The following is a 21,958-nucleotide window of genomic DNA, read 5'->3' on the forward strand; positions in this document are numbered from 1 at the left end:
GGGCCACAGAAGATAACTGGACCATGCACCCTTCGCCATGCTCAGTGCGCCCGCGTCTGGCCGTTGCCGGTAAATGGGCTGTTCGCTGTGCAATCAGCCCGCGCACTCGCGGTAAACGGGCCAGGCCGATTTTTTGGGCCGGTTAGGGAAGTAATGGGCCAAAATAAGATTTTATTTAATTCCGCCGATTTAATTCATTTAGTCATTTGTAGAATTATCTTTGGCATTATTTTGAGCCATTTAAAATTGTTGGAAAATTATGATCGATTACTTGATCACTCAGAAAATCTATATCTATATATATACCTAATAAAAAAGCTTCCTGTTTATTTTGGTCCATTGTTTTTTTCCATCCGGTTTATTTTGTCGTTGTTTTTATTTTCAAATCCGAACTATTTTTTGCACTGCATGCCTCCTGCCGCCGCTCGGGTTGAATCCTAGCTCAATGCCGCAGCCATATCGATCGTGCATTTCCTCCTCCTCCGTTATCATTTTCTTTATGATTTTCCTTTCGATTTGGCTTTAATTCGCTAGATTTAATCTCCGTTGATAACTGATCGGTGATTTTCCCGATCCTTTTTATCTCGAGTTTTACGCTCTGATTTTAGAAAAAAAACGGAAAGAGGGGAACAAGTGGATCAAAAGCCCTCAATCAATTTTGAGATATCAAGAAAATTCGTCCGGATTTGATGGGGAAGATCTGCTCTGGCATCGTATGGGCACGATCCTATCTTCGGAGGTTGAAGGCGGAGTCGGCTATGAGCTTGGGCTGTCGCTCCACTTGTGGAATGGGCCGAATGGAGGCAGACCGAGTGTAAGGAGGTAGCAGACTAGCCTAGAGCTAAAAAAGAAGGAATGAATGGGCTTTTGGCCCAAAACCAATAAAAAATTTTAATTAACTTTTTAATTATGGTGTACAGTGATTCCAATGTTACAATTTTCATTAACCTTTTTCAGTCGTAATGTATAGCGAGAGATATAACCCTACCTGACTAGGCAACCCATATTTTTTTTAAAAAAACTACAATTATAGTAGACTTGTTAATTGCAGTTAATTTTCTAGATTTTGCTAATCCATCGAATTGATTTCTGCTAAAAAATAATTGTTAAGGTACACGTACATACTTCATAGACGAGTGATATTTTTTTTAGTTTTTTTCAATTGTTGACATCGTAATCACCGAAACTTTCACTCTAATATTTGTTTTAGATAAAAATTTTCACGAGACATGACATATTAGGGTCTACGTGCTATATATATCATCCACGTGTCACGATTAGTCTCCACACAAGTCCACTTATGATTTTGGAAACGAGATCGCACGCTTGCAATATGAGAGTTGATAGATTGAGAAAGCACACATCACCCCTATAAGACTATGAGTAAATATTGAGTAAATATGTAAAAGTATTTTTATCCGTCCTGATTATCATTATTTTTATGGTAAACTTACCTTATTTTAAATACATATTTTTGTTTGTTAATCACACATTTTCGTCCATCTACTCTTGCATGAAAGTGATCGAAGGCCTTCACCGTTTGTTGCTCCCATGATACAATCATTATGATACGCGTTAGGAATATAGTTCATACCATACACAGACACGTGGAATAATTGTTCAAATAAAAAGAAAACCTTTGTGATTATTTTTTGTCATACTAGACTACTGCTTAGAAAATCGTTCAGTTAAACTTTATCCAACACGACATTACAACGCACGGACATTTTGCTAGTATTATCAAATATATATAAAAATGTATTATGAATCCACCATCAGTCAGCAACTATCTTATTAGTGCAAGCTCATAGGTAATATTACACAAATTTTTTTATCTGTTTTTAACACTAATTTACTCCTTAGATTTAGTATGGCATAAATAGATATTCGTTCGATTCTAGTAAGAAAAAAAGTGGGATCAGTGATATGTTATCGGGGATTATTTTTATCGGTTTTGATTATATCAGGGATTATTTATATCGGTTTTGAATTTGATGGGAAAATATATACTCCCTTCTTCCTAAATATATGTTTATGCACCAAGACCAAGAATAATTTAAATCATATCAATCAACATACCATGCACATATTCTCCCATAGTGCATGCATCGATTAAAAGATCATACCAATTACATCTTAGCATGCACATATTATCCCATACTGCATTAGATGTATTATGATGAATTCCATATCCATGCGGTTATATGATGATCAATTTAAGAAATTTTAAATTCTATTATATGATGATCAATTTGGAAACTATGGGCCTGTTCACTTTGATACCATTTTCAACCTTACCAAATTTTGATAAAGTTGCCAAAAAAGTGGCTACATTTAGTTTGCTGCTAAATTTTGGTAACTATATAAGAAATCATGCCAAAATTCCAAAATTTTGGCAAGTTGCCAAAATTTTGGTAACTATGCCAAAATTTTAACAATGGCAAAATTTGGTAAGTTTTTTTTTTTTTTTTGGCAACAAAGTAAAAGTAAACAGGCCCTATGTTAGATATACAAATTACCATAACCCGCCCGATTTTGCCCCTACCTCCTGTTCCGACGACCGGTTCGACTTCCGCGCTGACTGGACCCAGCGCCGACGCCTCATTAAATTGGGCGCATTCGATCCGCCTGAGGTCCCCTATTCAAAATCCAAACCAAACAAAAAAAAAAATCCCCTCCCCTCTCCCCTCGCACGCACGACTCAACACCAGCTTCCGCCCTAGCTTTGCTGCCTGCGTGCACGGGCTCTCGACTCGCATGGAGATGGAGGAGGCGGTAGACGGCAAGCACCCGAAGCGTGGGAGGGGCAGGCCGAGGGGACGACGGGGCAGGGGCAGGGGCAGGGGGAGGGGCGGCCGCTCCCTCGCGTCGCCGGCGGCGGGGCCCGGAGACCAAGGGCCGCGGCGGCGGCGCGGGGTCGTCTCGGCGGCGGCGGGGGGAAGGGCGCTGAGGGAGAGGAGGCCGGCGCCTGGTGCCTACCGCGAGAGCGGAGCTGATAATGACGATGATGGCGGCGGCGACGATGAGGTGGGGGAATCATCCCCTTTTTTGTTCTTTGGCTCTTTCATTCCTCTCTCCGTTTGTTCCTTTCTTTTAATCTGTTTCTCTCTCCGTTCTCTGCATTCTGTTTTTTTTTCTGCGATTGAACTGTATCTTGTGAATTTGCACGCATAATAAGTTAGATCTTTGTATGCTCCTCTACTGTTTGTTATTCCCGCTGTCGTTTTTTTTTTCCTTTTGGCATCCGCCGCTTTTTTTTCTTTTTTCTTTTTAAAAAAAATTTGGGGGAAAGCAGCAGGAGCCCGTAAAGTCGGGTACGCTCTTCGGCGCGAGACTGGGTTGGTTTGGAGTAAACAAATCGGGTATATACTCATAAGATTTTCTGTTGATTTGAGGATGGGACTATCTATCCTACCGGTGCGCGATAAAATTATTAGGCAATTTATGTACCAAGATAATAAGGAAAGTTGCGGTTTTTGTGACAAATTGAGCATTGCTTGACTAATTAATTAATGGCTTGGCGAGCTAAATTCGTGCAATTTCTCCACGTATTTTTGTTGCACTCCAATAGTTGCGAGATCTGAAATCTTCTAATTTCATCCCGAATTCGTCGTTGTTACCATCGCTGTATCAGTGTTTCTTTTACGTTGTACCGATGTCTGGTGCGTCTTTTTTTTGGGTTGACTTGAAGCTTCAATTGACTGATTGCTATTTTGCTAATAGCACGACGAGCAGAATGATGATGGTGCTGAAAAATCGGATAATCAAGTTGTGGATTCTCTTAATGAACCCAACAGAAGTAATACAGGGAAGAAGCGGGGAAGACCAAAGAAAGTGAAAGCAGAGCAGGAGGACAGTAACCAACTCTCCAACGGGAAACAACTTGGCGAAAACAATGGGGTAATTACTCAGCCTTCAGTGTGTTCTTTGAGTGGTTTTGAGCATGTACTGGATCATGCCTGATACAAATTTTTAGTCCTGTATTAGCTATTGACAATAAATATGAGATACCTTGTCACCAGTTAAAGTCATGATGCTAGCAGAGTCAAAACTACACAACATTTAGTAATTATGATTCAGTTTTTTGTAAATCTAATTTTCATCGGTGACTAGTGAAGGTGCAGTGTTAGCAATGTTTTTCACTTCAGTGATTAGTCAACATTAGGGGTGAAAACCGTCAGGGAACCAGAATCTGTAGAGCAGAAATTAAAACGTTATCGGAACTATCAGAATATCAGAAGAGGAACTATAGGAGAGGAAACATGACGGTATTGATAGGAAACGAACAATTCATGTCGGAAACACCGAAAAATAGTATTGTAGAATGTAGATTGATGTATTCGTAGGGAGCAGCATAGTGAGGGGAAACTACACAATGCACATGTATGCCTAACGTTCCTACTATGCACAATTTCCCACTAATCTAGATGTAGCTTTGAAATTTGAACCCAGCAACCAAGGATCGATTCTCGATATTTGTACAATTTTTTTACATTTATTTGGATACTATGGGCCTTTTTTCTTGGTGGAAAGGAGAAATTTGGCCTTACAAAGCCCTCTTTGTTCTTTTCTTTGCCCTTTTGGGCATTGACATTCTTCGACGCACAAGTTCTACAGCTGCTTTTATACCATATATTTTTGAAAAATATAACTATATGAAATATGGATCTACTAATGTGATTTTAACACATGAAATGCCAATATTTTTTCAATAAGAATATATGTTTTGATATACTGGTGACTTCAGATTTTGATGTTTGACCACACATTCTAAAGCGTCTTATCTATTCGAGAATGAAGTGAGTATATTTTATTGAGTTAAGCTTTCGATATCTTGCTATTTGGGATTGGAGGGAGTATGTTTTGCTATGTTGAAATTTTATTGCCATATTGCATCATGTGTATTCGCTTTGGTTGTTTTGAAAGGAACTTTTTTAAAAGACACCCATTCTATTTTTGAGTCTCATAATATGGATATGTGAAATGCATATATTATATGGCCTTGGACCCAAAGAGTGGCCATGTTGACAATTGGTGGTTGCACAATGGCATGGATAGAGGAAACTATAAGCTCTTGTTGTATTATTCTGCTTGTTGTGATTAATAATTGTTGTTTAAGCATATCAACCATCATAATCGAGGCCCATTTAGCCCTTTGCTGATAAGGGTCTACTTAGTATATATTGTTATGCCCTCCATCCCAAAGTATAGCTACCTTTGTTACTCAATATATTATTGAATTAGAAAGGTAGCTATATTTTAGGAAGGGAAAAGTCCATTTTACACCCTCGAACTCTTATGTTTGTCCAAAATACACCCCATAACTACAAAACCGGGTATAATACACCCTTTAACTATCAATACTAGATATTTTACCCCCCTAAGCGGTATTACACTGGTTTTGATACAGTTGAACGCCACATCAGCATGGAGTCCCACCAGTCAGTCCATATATTCTTCTTCTTCTCCCTTCCTCTTTGGATAATCTCGCTGAGAGGCGAAAGCAACCGGCAAGCTCCCTCTCTTCGTCCCAGGCCTTCCTCCCTCCACTCCTGCCAAGTTCTCTCCCACTATAGATCGGCCATCCTCCACGGCATTTGGTGGCACAGAACTGGCATAACCATTGTAGGTGTTGCGGTCGACAAGCTAACGGCGTAGGCTAGGCCCGAGCGGCGTTGGCATTGAGGGTGCTTGCATCGGCATCGATGTCCATACCGACGTGCGAGGCGCATGTGGAAGCGCGGTGGAGAAGCTGAGGCGAGTGACGGCGTTGGATTTGACGGGTCGAGCGGCCGCGCAATATCTGGGGGCTACGGTCGCCGGTCGGCCCTCCTCCCTTTTTCTCATGGCCCGTCGGCATCTCCGCCAATGACAATGCCGAAAGCCCCGTGCTCCGCCGCTGGCGCCGCCAGTTGAGGGGTGACAGAGCTTGACTTAGGCGGCGAGAAGGGAGCTTGAGTTCAACCTCACCTGTTGACCTTGGGGAGCTCGGGGAGGCCACTGGTGTTGCGGTTGAGCTGAGGCCTGTGTTAATGTCTCTCTCCTTGGGGAGCTCGGGAAGGCCGCCACCGCCGCTCTCCTTGCGGATCGAGCTCAGGTGTGGAGGATGGAAGAAGGATGGAGAGAGAAAAGGAGAGAAAGGGGATAAGAGATGGAGGTAGAAGAATAGGTTAATAGGCTCTGACATGTGAACCTGTATTTTTTTTTTGTATTTTTTTGTTTGTTGACTAGACCACCACATCAGCGCCACGTAGCCAAAACATATTGGAAGCTCGGGGGTGTTAAATATCTGGTTTTGAATTTTGAGGGTGTGTTTTACACAAAGTGAATAGTTCAGGGGTGTAAAATGGACTTATCTCTTTTAGGAATTAGAATAGAGGGAGTATGTCACAAATTTAATGGTTATTTGGGGCCTGTTTGGCACAGCTCCAGCTCCAGCTCCACCCCTCCTGGAGCTGGAGCTCAGCCAAACAGTTTCAGCTCCACCAAAACTGGGAGTGGAGCTGGGTGGAGCTCTCTCACAAAATGAACTAGAGTTGTGGAGTTGGGTTTAGGCAGCTCCACAACTCCACTTCAGACCCAACTCCTAGAGTTAAATTTAGGAGTTGGAGCTGTACCAAACAGGCCCTTGGTCAAATCTCTTGTAAGTTGTAGTTAAGGTAGCAATATTGTTACATGGATTTTCTCGCATCCTCTATCTAACTTTGTTGCACGTTCGTTGGCCATCGCGTGCTTGCTGGCTTAGTTGCGGCCGGAGCCCGTTGCCCTCGTCATGGCTGTTGTTTGTCATAGATGGTCGTGGCCTCTTCATCGTGGATGTTTATCGCTTCTCCCTCATGGCTGTCGCATGTAATTGTTCCTTGATGTCTTTGTTCATCATGTAGTCGTGGTTGTCGCCTTCTTTGTTGTGCTTGCCATCTATTGTGGCTATCGTACACCTTTTGTTCATCAAGACTGTTGTCACCTGGGGGGTTCGTGTATATAGCTGCTCATTTGCATCTACATTGTTGTTGAGGCTCTACCTCTATCGAGTCTAGCTTTCATTATAAGAGGTGCAAACTTGGAAAACACTTGCAACTTCCATATATCCATCTAATGTTTCCTATTCTATTAGACCTAATCTTATACATTCAAATGTATGGGTCTTGTACCTTCTTGCAAAGGGTGGTCTTAAATATTGTCATTTCTATCAATGAAAATTCTCGCTATATTTTAATAGAGTTTACTACACCGTAATACTTTTTTGGTCCTATTCTAGTGGTCATTATTTATTTCTTATCTTCTGTCAGTTTTTGGCCACTAAAGGTACTCTTGGTGCTCATGCTGCGGAACGCCATCATCGTCATCTCATGGAGATTGCTCGAACACTTCGGATTTCCTCTTTTGTTCCTTCTCATTTCTAGGTGAAGTTGTTCCTATTACAGTTTATCTTATTAGTAGACAATCATCCTCCAAATTGTCTGTCCAATTTTGGTGTATCTTTGGGTTTTTGGATGCACATGTTTGTTCTCCTTGCACCATATGAGCGGACTAAGTTGGCCTTCCAATTAGTTGAATATGTTTCCTTGGGTATCGTCCTCTCGTTGCATACTTGCTTATTCATCCATTCTTTTATAATCCCTCCACTCAAACCTCATAGACCCCAACAGAGTCTGTACCTTCCTCCTATTTCATCTAGTGATGATGTCTCTACAACCCTTAATCCTGGTACTTCTATTTCCAGCACACCCACTTCTTCTGAGCACCCTCTACCCACTTCCGCTCCACCACCACCATCTCATACACCTTTTAGTACAATTATACACTCATTATGCAACACCTCCCACAACACCTGCCTAGTCCTAACGCTCCTATTTTTGATGATTCCAACAATATTGATGGGTCACAAGGTCACGTGCAAGAATATTTTGGGGCGAAAGGAGATAGATTAGATTACAGGAGGAGGAAGTAACAGGAATGGCTCTGGACCTCAACGATGCGACGGAGCAAGATCATGTCATGTTGAGAAGGCAGGTTGGTGGGGCACTAAGATAAATCTTAATATAATGTCTTTCTAACTCAGGTTAGTTTCTCTTCTAACTTGCTCTATCTTAACAGACTTTATCCATTGACCTAAATATGTCGTGCAGGGGTTTGGGCCCAAGACTCCCATCCCAATGTCCATCACATTGCTCCCTTCTTTTTTAGTAGCTCGTCCTCGAGCTGCAGCACACCCTTCTAGACTCAAACGACAGACTCTTTTTACATCTCGACTTGTTATATAGATTATTTTTAAAGAAACCTAAGATTATTGCGGACAATGTCACCACATTAAGGCCATGTTTGGTTTGGTGGGGATTAAAGGGGATTCGACGGAATTGAGGATGGATAATTCCACACCACAATAGGTGTACAATAAATCCCCTCCAATCCCCTTCCTTAGGCCTTGTTCGGTTAATCCCCATGAGGGAGGGATTGGAGGGGATTTATTCCACACCTATTGTGGTGTGGAATTATTCCTCCTCAATCCCCTCTAATCCTCTTCAATCCCCTCTAATCCTGTTCAATCCCTTCCAAACCGAATAAGGCCCTAATGGGATTAAGCGATTATGATCTAATGGGGGTGGCGGTACTAGGGATGGGTGTTGGTGGACCCCATCCTGAAGCCCTTAAAGAAAGGTAAGTTGTACCCAATATCCAGAGCTTTACATGTTGTTGCTTGCCGTAGTATGCCAAACACACGGAAGTAGATCCTGGTCTTGAAGCTTATCGAAAACAAATATACCAAATTGGCCATTTGGATGACCTAGCTGAGGGAAAAGAGATCTTATCTCCTCGTGTAGATGGCGCCACCCCAAACAACTTGCATTGTCTGCGAGAAGCATGGTAAAAGAATAGGACTAGCCATTGAACCGCTCGTGGTCCGGTTCATCGGCTCACCGGTTGGATAGACCGGGTTGATTGCTGAACTGGCCAAAGCTATTTAGCATACAACATGATTTTAAACAATGTGGCCACCCTACCAACCTATGTTTGACTCCCTACCGCTCCATCTTTTTTCCTCATTTTCTTTAATAAATCAAATTGGGCCTTAAGATGCAGGGTGGTCCTTCCTAGGTGGGCCCATCTGTTGGCTGAACCGCTGGTTCATAATACCCCAGTTCAGCCATTTTCCTCAAAATCTACCTGGTTCACCTGGATCATGCTAGTCAAATTGCATTGGTGGTCCTCGAAGCAAACTAACACGGTGAATAGGGGTAGGCAGAATAGGACCAAACCGAAAACACCGATACCGAGAAATTCTGTTAGTAGTTCGGTCTCAACTATCGAAAGACCGATTTTTTTTCAGGCAATTCGGTCATTGGCTTCGGTTAACCGAGAAAACCGATTTGTGGCCCAATAGGCCTAGGAGGCCCAATAAGCCTAGTGAAACACAAAACCCTAGAGGGCTGCACCAGCAGGGAGTAAGTCAGCCACTCCCACTCAGCCTCACCAGCGCCGCCTCCAATCCATCTCTACCCTATCCGTCGAGCGCCATTGCGCGGTCACGCCTCCGCCTCCGCCTCCATCGACCATCCCGCCACCTCCGCCCTTCACCTCCATCGCGCCGCGGGCATCCATCGCGCCGCCTCCTCCTCGTCTCCACTCCACTCCACTCTCAAGCCACCCCGCCTCCAGCTCGGTGCCTCCATCCTGCCGGCCGCATCCGTCTGCATCGGGGAGGCAGCAAGCCAACGGCTGTGAATCCGTTACGATGGCTACATCTGTTGATTCTTGCGATGTAAGTATTATGATTATTTTTTGATCTACTCCTTTGATTTGAATCCAGTGCATGATAATGACTTTTATTTGCAAGTAATGTACTCATCAACCTTGAACTTTTATTTGTGACTTGTGAGTTGTACTGTGACTGTGAAGTTTAGACTTGAGACCTATGCCATTTAATCTTCCTATCTTGTGATATATTATTTGGTGTTTGATGTTGCCTATTATCTTGTATTTTTGTGATATATAACTATGAAAAAATGCCTGAAAAGAGGGGAAGTGCTGTCAAATTTTTTCATTCCAAACTTATCTCCTGAAACTGTCCAAATTCAGTCAACCAAGACCGAGACCGAATTTGCTGGCCCCGAGTTTTTTTTTGGGTGAAATTCGGTCCTTGAGTTTTCAAAGACCAAAATGACCGAAAGACTGAAGACCGAGACCGAATTTTTCGGTCAGACCGAATGCCCACCCCTACTAGTGAGTGCTGGTTTCTATTTTTTTTTGGTCTGACATGGTTCGGTTTTTTGTACCATGGTGAGAAGAGAAACTGGTCCTCACCAGAAAGTCGCCCCAAAATCTCATTCAAAGACCTTGCCCACCTGCGGCGCTTGCAGTTTGTGTCGTGCGCATGTCACTTGGAGGCCCCATTGCGCAAGCCATGCTCGATGCACTTTGCTTCACCTATATGTGGATGATATGTTGATTAGGGGGGATGGCGTTGGCCACATTTCCATGTGGAAAAGCACCTTGAGCAATTTCAGAAGACTGATTTTAGGTCTTAGTTCTTTCTTAGGAATTGAGGTTTTGCATTCTCTACAACCACCCCTATGGATCTTCACTTGTAGCTACGACCCTTATGGATCTGCACTTCTAGCTAGGGATGAAAACAACTTGGGAATGGACGGAAACTAGCTATACCTTTTCCACTTTCATATTTTTTTCAGTATTGGAATTGAAATCGAAACCCCAAATACAAAATCGGGATAGAACATTATTGAATATGAAAACAAAGCGAATACCAACCAGAGCGATTACGGTAACAAATATTTGTAGGAATATGAAAACAACTCCAAATGAGCTTCTCATATTAACGAAGAGATGTAGTTCAATATTTTTGAAAACAGTAAATTGACATTTCTATTTTTTATCAATTAATAATAATACAATTAATTGCACACTTCACTTTTCATGAGAATTATAATATTTAAGAACTATATTCATCTATATGTAAGTAGTATGGAAAAATTGATATAAAGCAGCAGACTAGAAAAAATATCTCCATTCAACTAATTACCTCAATACTCGGTACAATTCTAAACATCTAGAGTAGAGAAGGCTAAAGCTAATCTGCTGTATAGGAAAAGTAATTTGTTTCCGATGCTGAGAAAGAAGTCCGAAAACATTCTCTGACTGATTCCTGTTTCTGACGGATAGTGGCCTTACCGAATTTGTTTCCGTCTCTGAGAAAAAAAATTCCTAATTCGTTTCCGAATCCGAAACATTTTGAAAAAAATCCAACCGACTTTTTGTTTCTGAAAACACATCCGAAAACTGGATACTTTCTGAACCGTTTTCATCCCTTCTTGTAGCTGCATTCTACTGATGGTACACCTATTGAGGATCCCTCTTGATATCACCACATTGTGGGTAGTCTTGTTTATCTCACTGTCACTAGACCTGATATTGCTAATGCTGTTCATATTTTTGGTCAGTTTATGAGTACTACTACTTTGTCCATTCTGGTCATTTGTTTCGTGTGCTGACATCCTTATGCTCTGTTAGGGAGAGCATTTTAGTTGGGCCAATATGCCGCACACAAAACGAGATGGGTAATCAATGTGTGATTAATTAGGTATTAACTGTTATAAATTTGGAAAATGGATTTATTTGATTTTTCAAGAACTTGTAAATAGAAATTTAGTCCACATTATTTAGTAGTTTGGAAAGTGTGCTCATAGAAAACAAGGATGTTGTCGATCCAAGTAGCTGTTTAGAACTCAGCCTGGTTATTCCACTCTTCTCTTGCATCGAAGTCCAAGCAGTAGGCAGCTGTATCTCGGTCTAGTGCAAAGTTAAAACTCCAAGCACTTGCCACTACTACAACAGATATTATGTCTTCGATGGCGTGCATGGATAGAGGTGAACATCTATAGATTCAACTAGCAATAGTTCAACTCAACTAACACTCAAAAATTGGAGACACAGTACTGCAGGATGTCCCTATTGGGCACAGCTGTTGCTTGTTGCTATCATTGTCACATCCACTGTTGTCACTACTCCCTACCACTGTTGCTTGTTGTGACATCCACTGCTGTCACTACTATTTTAGAGAGGGGAAGGAGGTTTCTAGGGTTTATGGTTTGAAAGAAAGTAGATTGGAGAAATGGGCCTAGTTGGCTGGGCAGGCCATTTCTCCTTTATTGTTGTAGCATGGCAGAACACATTCAGTCTTTCATTAATCTGAATTAATTCCTGCACCTGAGAAAAGGGCAAAGTACTTTGAATCCTGCTTTCCTTGCCAGGAAGAATACTCTGCCAATGAGTTGGTCTGCTGACCAAGTGAGCATTTCCCAATTTTTCAGATCTTGAATATTAGTTGGCTCGTTGGTGCTCTGATGTCTTGTCTGGCTTTGATAAGCAGTAGTTTTAGCTCCAATATTTTTTTCCCCGGTATTGTAACTGTGCTTCTATTCTGAGTCCTGTGCTGTAAACCTTACATCATTGGTATGTGTAAAACCTTTAATAGGATGCTATGTAACCTCTGGGAGGTGTATACTTTAGCTCAGAGAAATCGAAAATTTAATGAACTTCTGGTGAGTGTTGGTCGCTAGGTATTGCTAATAAAAATCTGCCTCCTAAGTCTTAACCATATTTTTCAGTACTTACAATTTCTTTCCTTGACAGAATGATGAAGCGATAATGATGAAGCCTTCAAAAGAATCGAAGAAAAGAGGTGCAGGAAAGAAACAAGAGGAAGAAGAGAATAATACCATATCCATTGAGGATGAAATGTGTGATGCGAACAATAAGGTAATCTCAGATTTCATTATATGTTCTGTATGGGAACTCCACAGTTTTTTTATGAGTGCATTGAAAATTATTGTGTGGTTTTGATCATATAGAAGGGGAAGAAGATGCTCACTGGGGAAAATGCTTTGATGTGCCACCAGTGTCAAAGAAATGACAAAGGGAGGGTGATTTGGTGTAAATCATGCAACAATAAGCGCTTCTGTGAGCCATGCATGAAACGATGGTATGCCAAGTTGTCTCAATCTTGTCATCTATTAATTGGACTACCCATATCCATTGTATCATGCCACTGTTCAGAAATGTTATTATAGTTTTATACTTCAATTATTTTCTTTTGATGACTGTGCTACACCAATTTTGATGTTCCTTTTAATACCTTTTTTGTTGGCCATTGATCTATGGCTGTAATACATTGATCTTGTGCATTGCACTACACTAAAACTTTTTTGATAAATAGGTACCCAGGTTTGTCAGAAGTTGATTTTGCTGCAAAATGCCCATATTGTAGAAAGAACTGTAATTGCAAGGCATGCCTAAGAATGATAGGAGTTGAAAAGGTATGTACTTGGTATCCCTCCCTAGTGTTTCCATATTTTCTACAGATTTGTTTGTGCTCAAAAGATTGCTTTACAGTCTGGCATTAATAACTTGCGCTGTCATATTGAATCAGGCCCCTGAAAAGAAGATTTCTGAGGAAAATCAACGACGTTATGCTTTTCGTATTGTAGACTTGTTGCTTCCTTGGTTGAAAGAACTTCAACAGGAGCAGATGAAGGAGAAGGAATTAGAGGGTAGATTACAAGGTATGCTGTTCTGGTGTTCCTTCATGCATTCAGGTATTGGAGGATTTTCTAACTGCCTATTTACATTTTTATTTGCAGGTGTTTCTATGGATGAAGTAAAGTTGGAACAAGCTGATTGTGATATGGATGAGCGTGTTTATTGGTCAAACATTTTCCCTGTTTACATTTTGCCATAAATATTGTGGCACTGAGCATTTGATCAGCCTTTTTATTCTTTTATTGTAGTGATAGGTGCAAAACTTCGATAGTTGATTTTCATAGAAGCTGCAAGGCTTGTTCGTATGACTTGTGCCTTGCATGCTGCTGGGAGCTTCGCAAAGGTGAGATTCCGGGAGGAGAAGAGGCAAAGAGTGTGCAGTGGGAAGAGAGAGGTCAGAAGTATGTTTTTGGTAATATTTCCAAGGATGAGAAGAAAAGGGTATCTTCGAAGAGGCACATGGAGACCCCCAGTACTGAAACTTGCAATGACATGGCTGTTGCTGGGGACCCAAATAACCCTTTGTTACTGTGGAAAGCTAATAGTGATGGCAGTATACCTTGTCCACCAAAGGAAATAGGGGGCTGTGGTGCTTCATCTTTGGTACTCAGATGCTTATTACCAGAAATTATGCTTTCTGAGTTAGAACACAGGGCTAACAAAGTTATTAAGAGAGAAGCATTTGATAAAGCAATAAACGAAACAAGTGATCAGTGCCCTTGCTTTTATCACACAAGCAAGATAAGAACAAATGCTACTCGAGAGGCAGCAAACAGAAAGGGCTCAAGTGATAACTACTTGTACTGTCCAGATGCCAATGATATCCAGGAGGATGACCTGTCGCACTTTCAGATGCATTGGTCAAAAGGTGAACCGGTTATTGTTTCTGATGCTCTTCGGTTAACATCTGGTCTGAGCTGGGAGCCATTGGTTATGTGGCGGGCATTGCGAGAGAAGAAAACCAATGGTGATGTTGAAGATGAGCACTTTGCTGTTAAGGCAGTGGATTGCCTTGATTGGAATGAGGTTTGGAACTCTTAATTTCCTTGTTGCATGAGTGTTCTGTCTTGATTTTATAGGCCGTACAACTTTGACTATCCTTTTAGAATAACATTATCCCTAATATAGAACATTACTATATTTTTCTTAGGCATAGAAGTGGACGGTCCTTCCTTACTTGTACTATTTTTCTTAGGCATAGAAGTGGTTGGTCCTTCCTGTGTTTTATGTGAGTTGGCAGCACTTTGTCTTCTTATCCCCTCTGTTCTATTCTTGCGAGCCTTATTGTTTACAGTTGGTTTAGACAAATAAGATTTGGCAGCTCCTGCCCTGATATCTGGTTTCTGTTTATGGAAACTTTGTTAATTTATCTATGGATAACTTGAAACTTCAATTTTAAAAATATGATATCCGTGCCTGTTTTTATTTAGACAGACCTTGCTTTGTTTAATACTGCAGGTGGAAATTAACATTCACATGTTCTTTATGGGGTATATGAGAGGTAGAAGACATCCGATGACCTTTTGGCCTGAGATGCTTAAGCTAAAAGATTGGCCACCATCTAGTATGTTTGACCAGAGGTTACCTCGCCATGGTGCTGAGTTTATAACTGCATTGCCATTTCCCGAGTATACTGATCCACGATATGGCCCGCTAAATCTTGCTGTCAGGCTTCCTGCTGGTGTACTGAAGCCTGATCTTGGGCCAAAAACTTATATTGCTTATGGATGTTATGAAGAGTTAGGCAGGGGTGACTCTGTGACCAAGCTTCATTGCGACATGTCTGATGCGGTATGTTATTCTATAATTGGCATGATGATATTTTTTTCCCCAGATTGTTATAGCTTTTACATCCTGTCCAGAATAAAAATTGCATTGCCAGGCCTGCTTACCATAAATTATTTGTTCTTCCCCATTATATATTGATTGGGTTTCACTGGCTTCTCATGGTATAAAGGTTAATTACAAAAGGTGTTTGGTTTGACCAGGTAAATATCTTGATGCACACAGCTGAAGTGTCCTATGACACTGAACAGCTTGACAAGATAGCAAAAATTAAAATGAAAATGAGAGAACAAGATCTTCATGAACTGTTTGGGGTTTCAGAATCAGGCGCCAAGGGTAAATCTGATGATGAAGCATCGAAAATCTCATGTAACATGGAAAACAAACACACCTCTAACCAAAGTACTAAGGGTAAATAATAAAACTTTACTTGTTAAAATCATGAGCTGGCAAGAAATTGAATTGTTTGTCTGGTTATGGTTTACTCATTTCTTTTCTGAGTCATGCAGGTTTGGACATTAATGCTTTACCACCTGATGATTCTGGAAGTGATATTGGGGATAAACCATCATTTTGTCAATCTGAGGTAGAAAGTGAATTAACACAATGTTCAAAACACAATCACGAGGTTAATAGTTCTGTCAAGATGCATGCTGGAGCTCATTGTACTTCAGACAACCAAGGATACATTGACAGGAGTGGATTCAAACGCAAAGATTCAGACTGTTCAGACCAACAGAAAACTGGTGGCGCTTTGTGGGATATTTTCCGAAGAGAAGATTCTGAGAAGTTACAAGATTATCTTCGGAAGCATGCCTCAGAATTTCGGCACATACACTGCAATCCAGTGAAAAATGTACCCTTTTTTTTGTCCAATCACATTATATAGGAATCCTATATGTTTTATTTTCTTATTCTGAGCAATAGCTCTGTACAATGTGCAGGTTTCTCACCCAATTCATGACCAGACTTTCTATTTAACTGTGGAGCATAAGAGAAAGCTCAAGGAAGAACACGGTTAGATAACATTCTATTTTGAAGCTGTCATCTCTCTTCCAAAGCTGTTTATAACACTGATATAATGTTGTTTTTCTTGTCTGTTGGCATGCATAATTTTAGGTGTTGAACCATGGACATTCGAGCAGAAGCTAGGCGAAGCAGTTTTCATTCCTGCTGGATGTCCACACCAAGTGAGAAATTTAAAGGTGCAGCTGAATACTTCCCTCTGTCTCCCCCATCCTGTGGTATTTGTTGAAGATATAAAGTTTTGGTGGTATTTATTGATACCACTTTTCCCATTAAATATTTATGAATGCGGCATCAAGAATCTGGGCTCAGAACCAGAAAACTAAGACCCATTCTGATTTGTGCAGTCTTGCATCAAGGTTGCTCTAGACTTTGTTTCCCCTGAAAATGTTGGTGAGTGTGTTAAGCTGACCGGAGAGTTTAGACGTCTTCCATCTGATCACAGGGCTAAAGAAGATAAACTAGAGGTTAGAGCGCATGTATTCAGCTATCTGGTTTGCTCATGCGGTGTATTGTTCTGTGATAACTACCCTTATGCTGATTGTGTTTTTTTAACAAATTGTAGATTAAGAAGATTGCTCTCAATGCTCTTAAAGAAGTCGTAAATTTCTTAGATCCTTTACCAAAAGGGTAAGAAAGACTAACAGATGATCTTGTTTTTTTGAAGTTTGTGGATTTAGCATTAGCTAAAGTATTTGGGCTACTGTTTTGTGTGATTGATCAGGTCAAAGAACAGGGATGAAGTGGTAGAAGTGACCAAACCAAAAAGGAAATACGGTAACCGAAGAGGTGACCTGAAGAGTGGGGAAGGCCAACCCATTGATGAATCCATAGAAGAAAGGAAGCCTAAAAAGCGAGGGAGATCTAAACGGTGATCTGAAGATTGAAGATCCTGTCCAACAATGAACCAGTAGATGACTAGATGAGAAGCCTAAAAAACAATTAATGCTCTTTTGATTATTCAGAGGCCCAAATGATTGGGCTGATATCGCTCTGGGATAGACTTAAGTTTCGACAGTTCAAGAATCACCTCAGACATCACCATGGTGTCGATTTTGTTCATATGTGGGGTGATTGCCTTCGCTAAAATGATGTGATTGTTTGTTGCTGATAGTGGCAATTGACTTGGAATAGCTTTGATGAAGTTATGGCTCATTCTGATGCTTGTTAATTTTGAACTGCCAGTGATTTTGAAATAGTTATACCTTCTTTGTCGGTCTGTTGTACCGTGGCATGAATGTATCCACTAGATCAGCGTGCCATAGCTCAAACCAAAGTCATATTTTGTCGGTTTAATCGACGCGCTATAACTCAAAAGTTGCTCGAAATTGTATTTCTGTGTACTTTTACATCACTCAACTGTATATTTTGGTCCGTTTGTCTCAACATCTAATACGAGTTTAGGCGTAGCAAGATAATACGAGTAACTGTTAAACTATGCTGACACTTTATTCACCTAAATTAACCGGCCAACATAGGTAAAATAAAATCTGGACGCACCGAGACCTAGGTTGTGAAACAACTGGGCAACATATCCTATACACACAAGTCCTCACGTGTACACACGTGCACACCAACTAAAAAATGTCACCAAAAAATTTAGAAAAAATCATACACATACTTTCAATTGTATTACACCTAGGGTTAAAATGTTAACGTCAAATTCATTATATTTTAGCCGTAACAAAAAAAAACAAAAAATCTGACAGTTTTAAGGTTGCAATTTTGTCAGAATTTTATCTTTTTTGTTATTCTCTATGTAGAATGAATTTAAAGATGCGACTTTGCACGTAGATGTAATACTATTGAAAGTACATGTATGAATTTTCCTACAATTTTTTGTGATAATTTTTAGTTGGTGTACACGGTGTGTACACGCGAGGGCCTGTGTGCATAGGATACGCTCCCAAACAACTGGCAACATATCCTATGCACACAGGCCCTCACGTGTACACACGTGCACACCAACTAAGAAATATCACTAAAAAATCTAGAAAAAATCATACACATACTTTCAATTGTATTACACTTAGGGTTAAAATCTTAACGTCAAATTCACCTTACTTTGCTAGCCTTTGTGCAACCATGTGAGTCGAACGACGAATCCATACTAACTTCATAGCCTGCCAAAAAAAAAACTCAAGCTAGATTTCAAAATCTTGGATTTCCATGGCCGGCTAATTCCTTTTAACACCCACCACCTTTACCACCTCTATAAAATCTATTTCAACCATGACCTTCCATCGTAGCATTGCCAAATATAAGAATAATGCTGAGAGAATTGCCATGAACACACCTCTGTCATTTCTCATCACCGCACCAACACCATCTCTCTTCTCCTGTTAGAAAACCTCCATTTGCATTTATTTTGACACAGCCACTCGAAGGCTTTTCTCGTATTTGTATCGCACGGTTAACAACGATCGTCTTCCGTTAATGTAAATTGACCCATTCCACCGGCTTTTGCTAATTGGCGCGCGCCGGATCCGTATCTGGCGCGCGCACCCTCCACCCGCCGCCTTTTAGCGAATATTTTCCATGCGTTTTTTCTTGTTTTCGCGATTTTTTTCTTTTCTTTTTGCTCTTTTTTCTGATTATTCTTTTAAAATTTTTCAGCACAAGTGCTTTCAAATTTTTCGTGTTATAAGTTTTTAAATCATGACTTGAAAATTTTTAAATCTTAATTTAAAAAAATTTTAAATTTGGAATTGAAAGTTTTCAAACCTTGAGTTAAAAGTTTTCAAATCTGGGTTGAAAGTTTTCAAAGTTGAGTTGAAAGTTTTTGAAATTTGAGATGAAAGTTTTCAAATCTAAGTTGAAAGTTTTCAAAATTGAGTTGAAAGTTTTCAAATTTGAGATGAAAAGTTGAAAGTTTTCAAAATTTGACTTAAAAATTCAAAATTTCGAGTTGAAAGTTTTCAAATCTGGTTTAAAATTTTGAAAATTTGACTTCAGATATAGATTTTCTTTTCAATTTGTTAGTTAAAATAAATCTCGCAGAAAAAGAAAACCTTATCTACTACCGTCATTATCTCAAACTGACGTTAGCTAAGACTAATATATTAGTTTAACTACCTAATCCCAATAGAAATGTGTGCCGGCGACGCGTATTCAAAAACTAGCGATCCCTATTCCACCCGTTGGTAGGCATTTCTTTTTTCAACATTAATGTCTCCGATTGTTGACAACTAATAACCTATACTATATTCCCTTTGTTTCCATTGTTCTTGATTTTTTTACAATGATATGGTCTTCAAATATATATAAAAATAAATATTTAATTTTATTTAAAATATTTTTTAAGACTAATCTATAATCGTTTTCTAATGTCTACAAACTAAATATTTTGAAAGTTATTGATAGTTAATGTTATGTTAACCTTATCCACAATGTAAAGAATTTTAGGAGTTATTATACGTGCCAAAAATGTTAGAATACTGTTGGTATTTTAATCAATACAAATTTTTTACGTTTCTAAAGGGGAACATAATTAACTACTACTTCCCTATTTAAATATGATGTTATTGACTTTATGCGAGTCAATATTACAATTTTAGTACAAACTGTGGGGGTTCCATTGGCTTCATTTTCAATTTGGGAATCAGAACTATGATTTCTATTGAACGGACGATGATCAATTCCAAGGAATATGTTTATGGATATTCCCTTGTGGCTTATTGGAACATATGGAACAATCACAATGGTTTGTTTCTTGAGAATGTTCATCCCTCGGGGCCTATTTGGATAATGGGATATGAGGGATTGGGATTGGAACATAAGGGTAGGATGAAATGAATCTGGAAGAATGGATGGATAGGTTGTAGGATTAAAAGTTACCCCTCGGTGAGTGGGAAATTATTTCCAGTTCACATTATCCAAATGAGGTCTCATTAGCAATGTGGGAAGACCTCCAAAGAAGATACTCCTCTGCATCTATACTGGGTAAATGGAGGCTGCACGAAAGAATTAACACAGTGGCTTTTGTTACACGATCCCTGATTCCTTTGTATTTTTCTTCGATTTATTACTGAAAATTATTACAATATGGGCCTCCCCTGCTGTTCTTTGGTCAAAACAAATTATTATTCGATTCAATTTGTCTTTGCAGGATTCATAAAACGATTGGTTTTCGTGAAACCGCTAGGTATCGGTTCCAGTCGATATCAGCCAATTTCCGTATGACATTGGCATGAGTCATTGGTTTTATTGGTTTCCGGTAAACCGGAGAGAGCGGTCACTTTAAAAACGAAAAGGCAAACTCTGTAATGTCGTCATCACTTCTATTCATGTATCTATAAATGCTTATCCATCTACCAGAGTTTGAATCACGATATTCCTACATTTAAACACAAGTTGTGTCTTAGTAGTAGGATCTGTTAGAATAATTGGGCTAGGCCCGATTTACTCTATTAAATGTCAAAGGCTCATAATAAATGTTAAGAATAATAATACCACCTCATGAATTAAACGAGAAGTATCTCAACTTAAATAGAGAGTTATTGGAGGCTCCCTGTTGACCGGTTGAGGTGGGAATCGGAAAGCCACACGCGCGTGCCGAGCCGAGCCGGCGAGGCGTGCGTCGTGTCTACCCTTTTTGCAACCACGATCCCACGATTGCCTCCGTAATGGCGCGTGCGGCAACTGGCGGATATCACTCCTGCTATATAAGGAGGCCGCTAATCCGATCAGAACTCTCTCGCTTGATTTCTTTCGCTGGTGTTCTTCCTCCTCCGCGCGCCTGTGCTGCCTCTGTTCTGCCTCCCCGCTTCTGATCGCTTGCGCGTACCGGAACCACACCTTTGCCTGAGATCTGCACCGGGTAGGCGGGTGATCAGGTTTTTGGGGAGTGCTTCTATATGACTGCTCTCGACTTCTGCTCTGTTCGTTGTCGTCTCCACCATGTCTGCACTTGGAGCCGCTGCCGCCTCACCTGGAGCCGGCGCCGCTGCCGCCGTCCCTGGAGATGGCATGCCGGGAGCTGGAGCTGCTGCAAACGACAACGTCAACGGAGGCAGTTCTGCCTCACAATCCAGCGGAGGGACATTCTCGGGGTATATCTTTCTCCTACTGTTAACTCATTCTTTAATAACTCTGTTTGTCCTGTTAGTCACAATTCTATTGCGTTCTTGGTATGTTCATGATGCTTATTATACTTTAAGCATGCTCCTGGTTATATTACATTTTATTATTAGATCACCCTACATTGTTCATGCCATGATTATTGTCTTAATATTTTGGATTAAAATATGCCGATATATGACCATATGTCCAACAATCCAAAAACCTGATAGGTCATTTTCGGTAGTTGGCTTTGCTGCTGCACTGAAACCACATGCATTTGATGGTTCTAACTATAAGAGGTGGAAAGCACGTGCACTATTGTGGTTGACAGCGATGCAATGCTTCTATGTTTCACGGGGTAAACGAAGTGAACCACCTCTCTCTCCTGAGGAAGAGGTTAAGTTCGAGGCTTCGGATTGCCTGTTCCGTAGAGCATTGATCAGTATACTCGCTGACAACATAGTGGACGTGTACATGCACATGCCTTCCGGGAAGGACATGTGGGATGCACTTGAGGGCAAGTTCGGAGTTT

The 21,958-nt window shown here is 40.5% G+C and overlaps 1 protein-coding gene across 5 annotated transcripts; it reads left to right on the forward strand.

The window, feature by feature from the left end:
- The first annotated feature begins 2,629 nt into the window (after window positions 1-2,629).
- On the forward strand, window positions 2,630-17,584 carry LOC127765244 (lysine-specific demethylase JMJ26-like). Of its 5 annotated transcripts, XM_052290106.1 has the most exons (17): window positions 3,762-3,900; window positions 7,290-8,013; window positions 8,130-9,760; window positions 12,649-12,774; window positions 12,867-12,997; window positions 13,232-13,331; window positions 13,445-13,577; window positions 13,656-13,719; window positions 13,803-14,580; window positions 15,013-15,345; window positions 15,543-15,750; window positions 15,849-16,195; window positions 16,284-16,356; window positions 16,459-16,544; window positions 16,713-16,832; window positions 16,931-16,995; window positions 17,090-17,584. In XM_052290106.1, exons 3-17 carry the CDS (start codon window positions 9,734-9,736, stop codon window positions 17,238-17,240), a joined length of 2,742 nt encoding a protein of 913 aa, XP_052146066.1. In that variant the 5' UTR covers window positions 3,762-3,900; window positions 7,290-8,013; window positions 8,130-9,733; the 3' UTR covers window positions 17,241-17,584. The 5 variants fall into 5 exon arrangements, with proteins under 5 accessions (XP_052146063.1, XP_052146062.1, XP_052146065.1 ...); XM_052290103.1 differs by lacking the exons at window positions 7,290-8,013; window positions 8,130-9,760 and adding an exon at window positions 2,630-3,027 and having other exon boundaries at window positions 3,724-3,900; window positions 13,809-14,580; XM_052290102.1 differs by lacking the exons at window positions 7,290-8,013; window positions 8,130-9,760 and adding an exon at window positions 2,631-3,027 and having other exon boundaries at window positions 3,724-3,900.
- Window positions 17,585-21,958: the final 4,374 nt, after the last annotated feature.

Source organism: Oryza glaberrima, chromosome 3, assembly GCF_000147395.1.
Source record: "Oryza glaberrima chromosome 3, OglaRS2, whole genome shotgun sequence".
NCBI lineage: Eukaryota > Viridiplantae > Streptophyta > Magnoliopsida > Poales > Poaceae > Oryza > Oryza glaberrima.

Coding starts and splice junctions, on each gene's coding strand:
- LOC127765244 (XM_052290102.1), top strand. CDS start 2,758: ATGGAGATGGAGGAGGCGGTAGACGGCAAGCACCCGAAGCGTGGGAGG. Junction 3,028..3,723: donor ATGGCGGCGGCGACGATGAG/GTGGGGGAATCA, acceptor TTTTGCTAATAG/CACGACGAGCAGAATGATGA. Junction 15,346..15,542: donor ATTGCGACATGTCTGATGCG/GTATGTTATTCT, acceptor TGGTTTGACCAG/GTAAATATCTTGATGCACAC.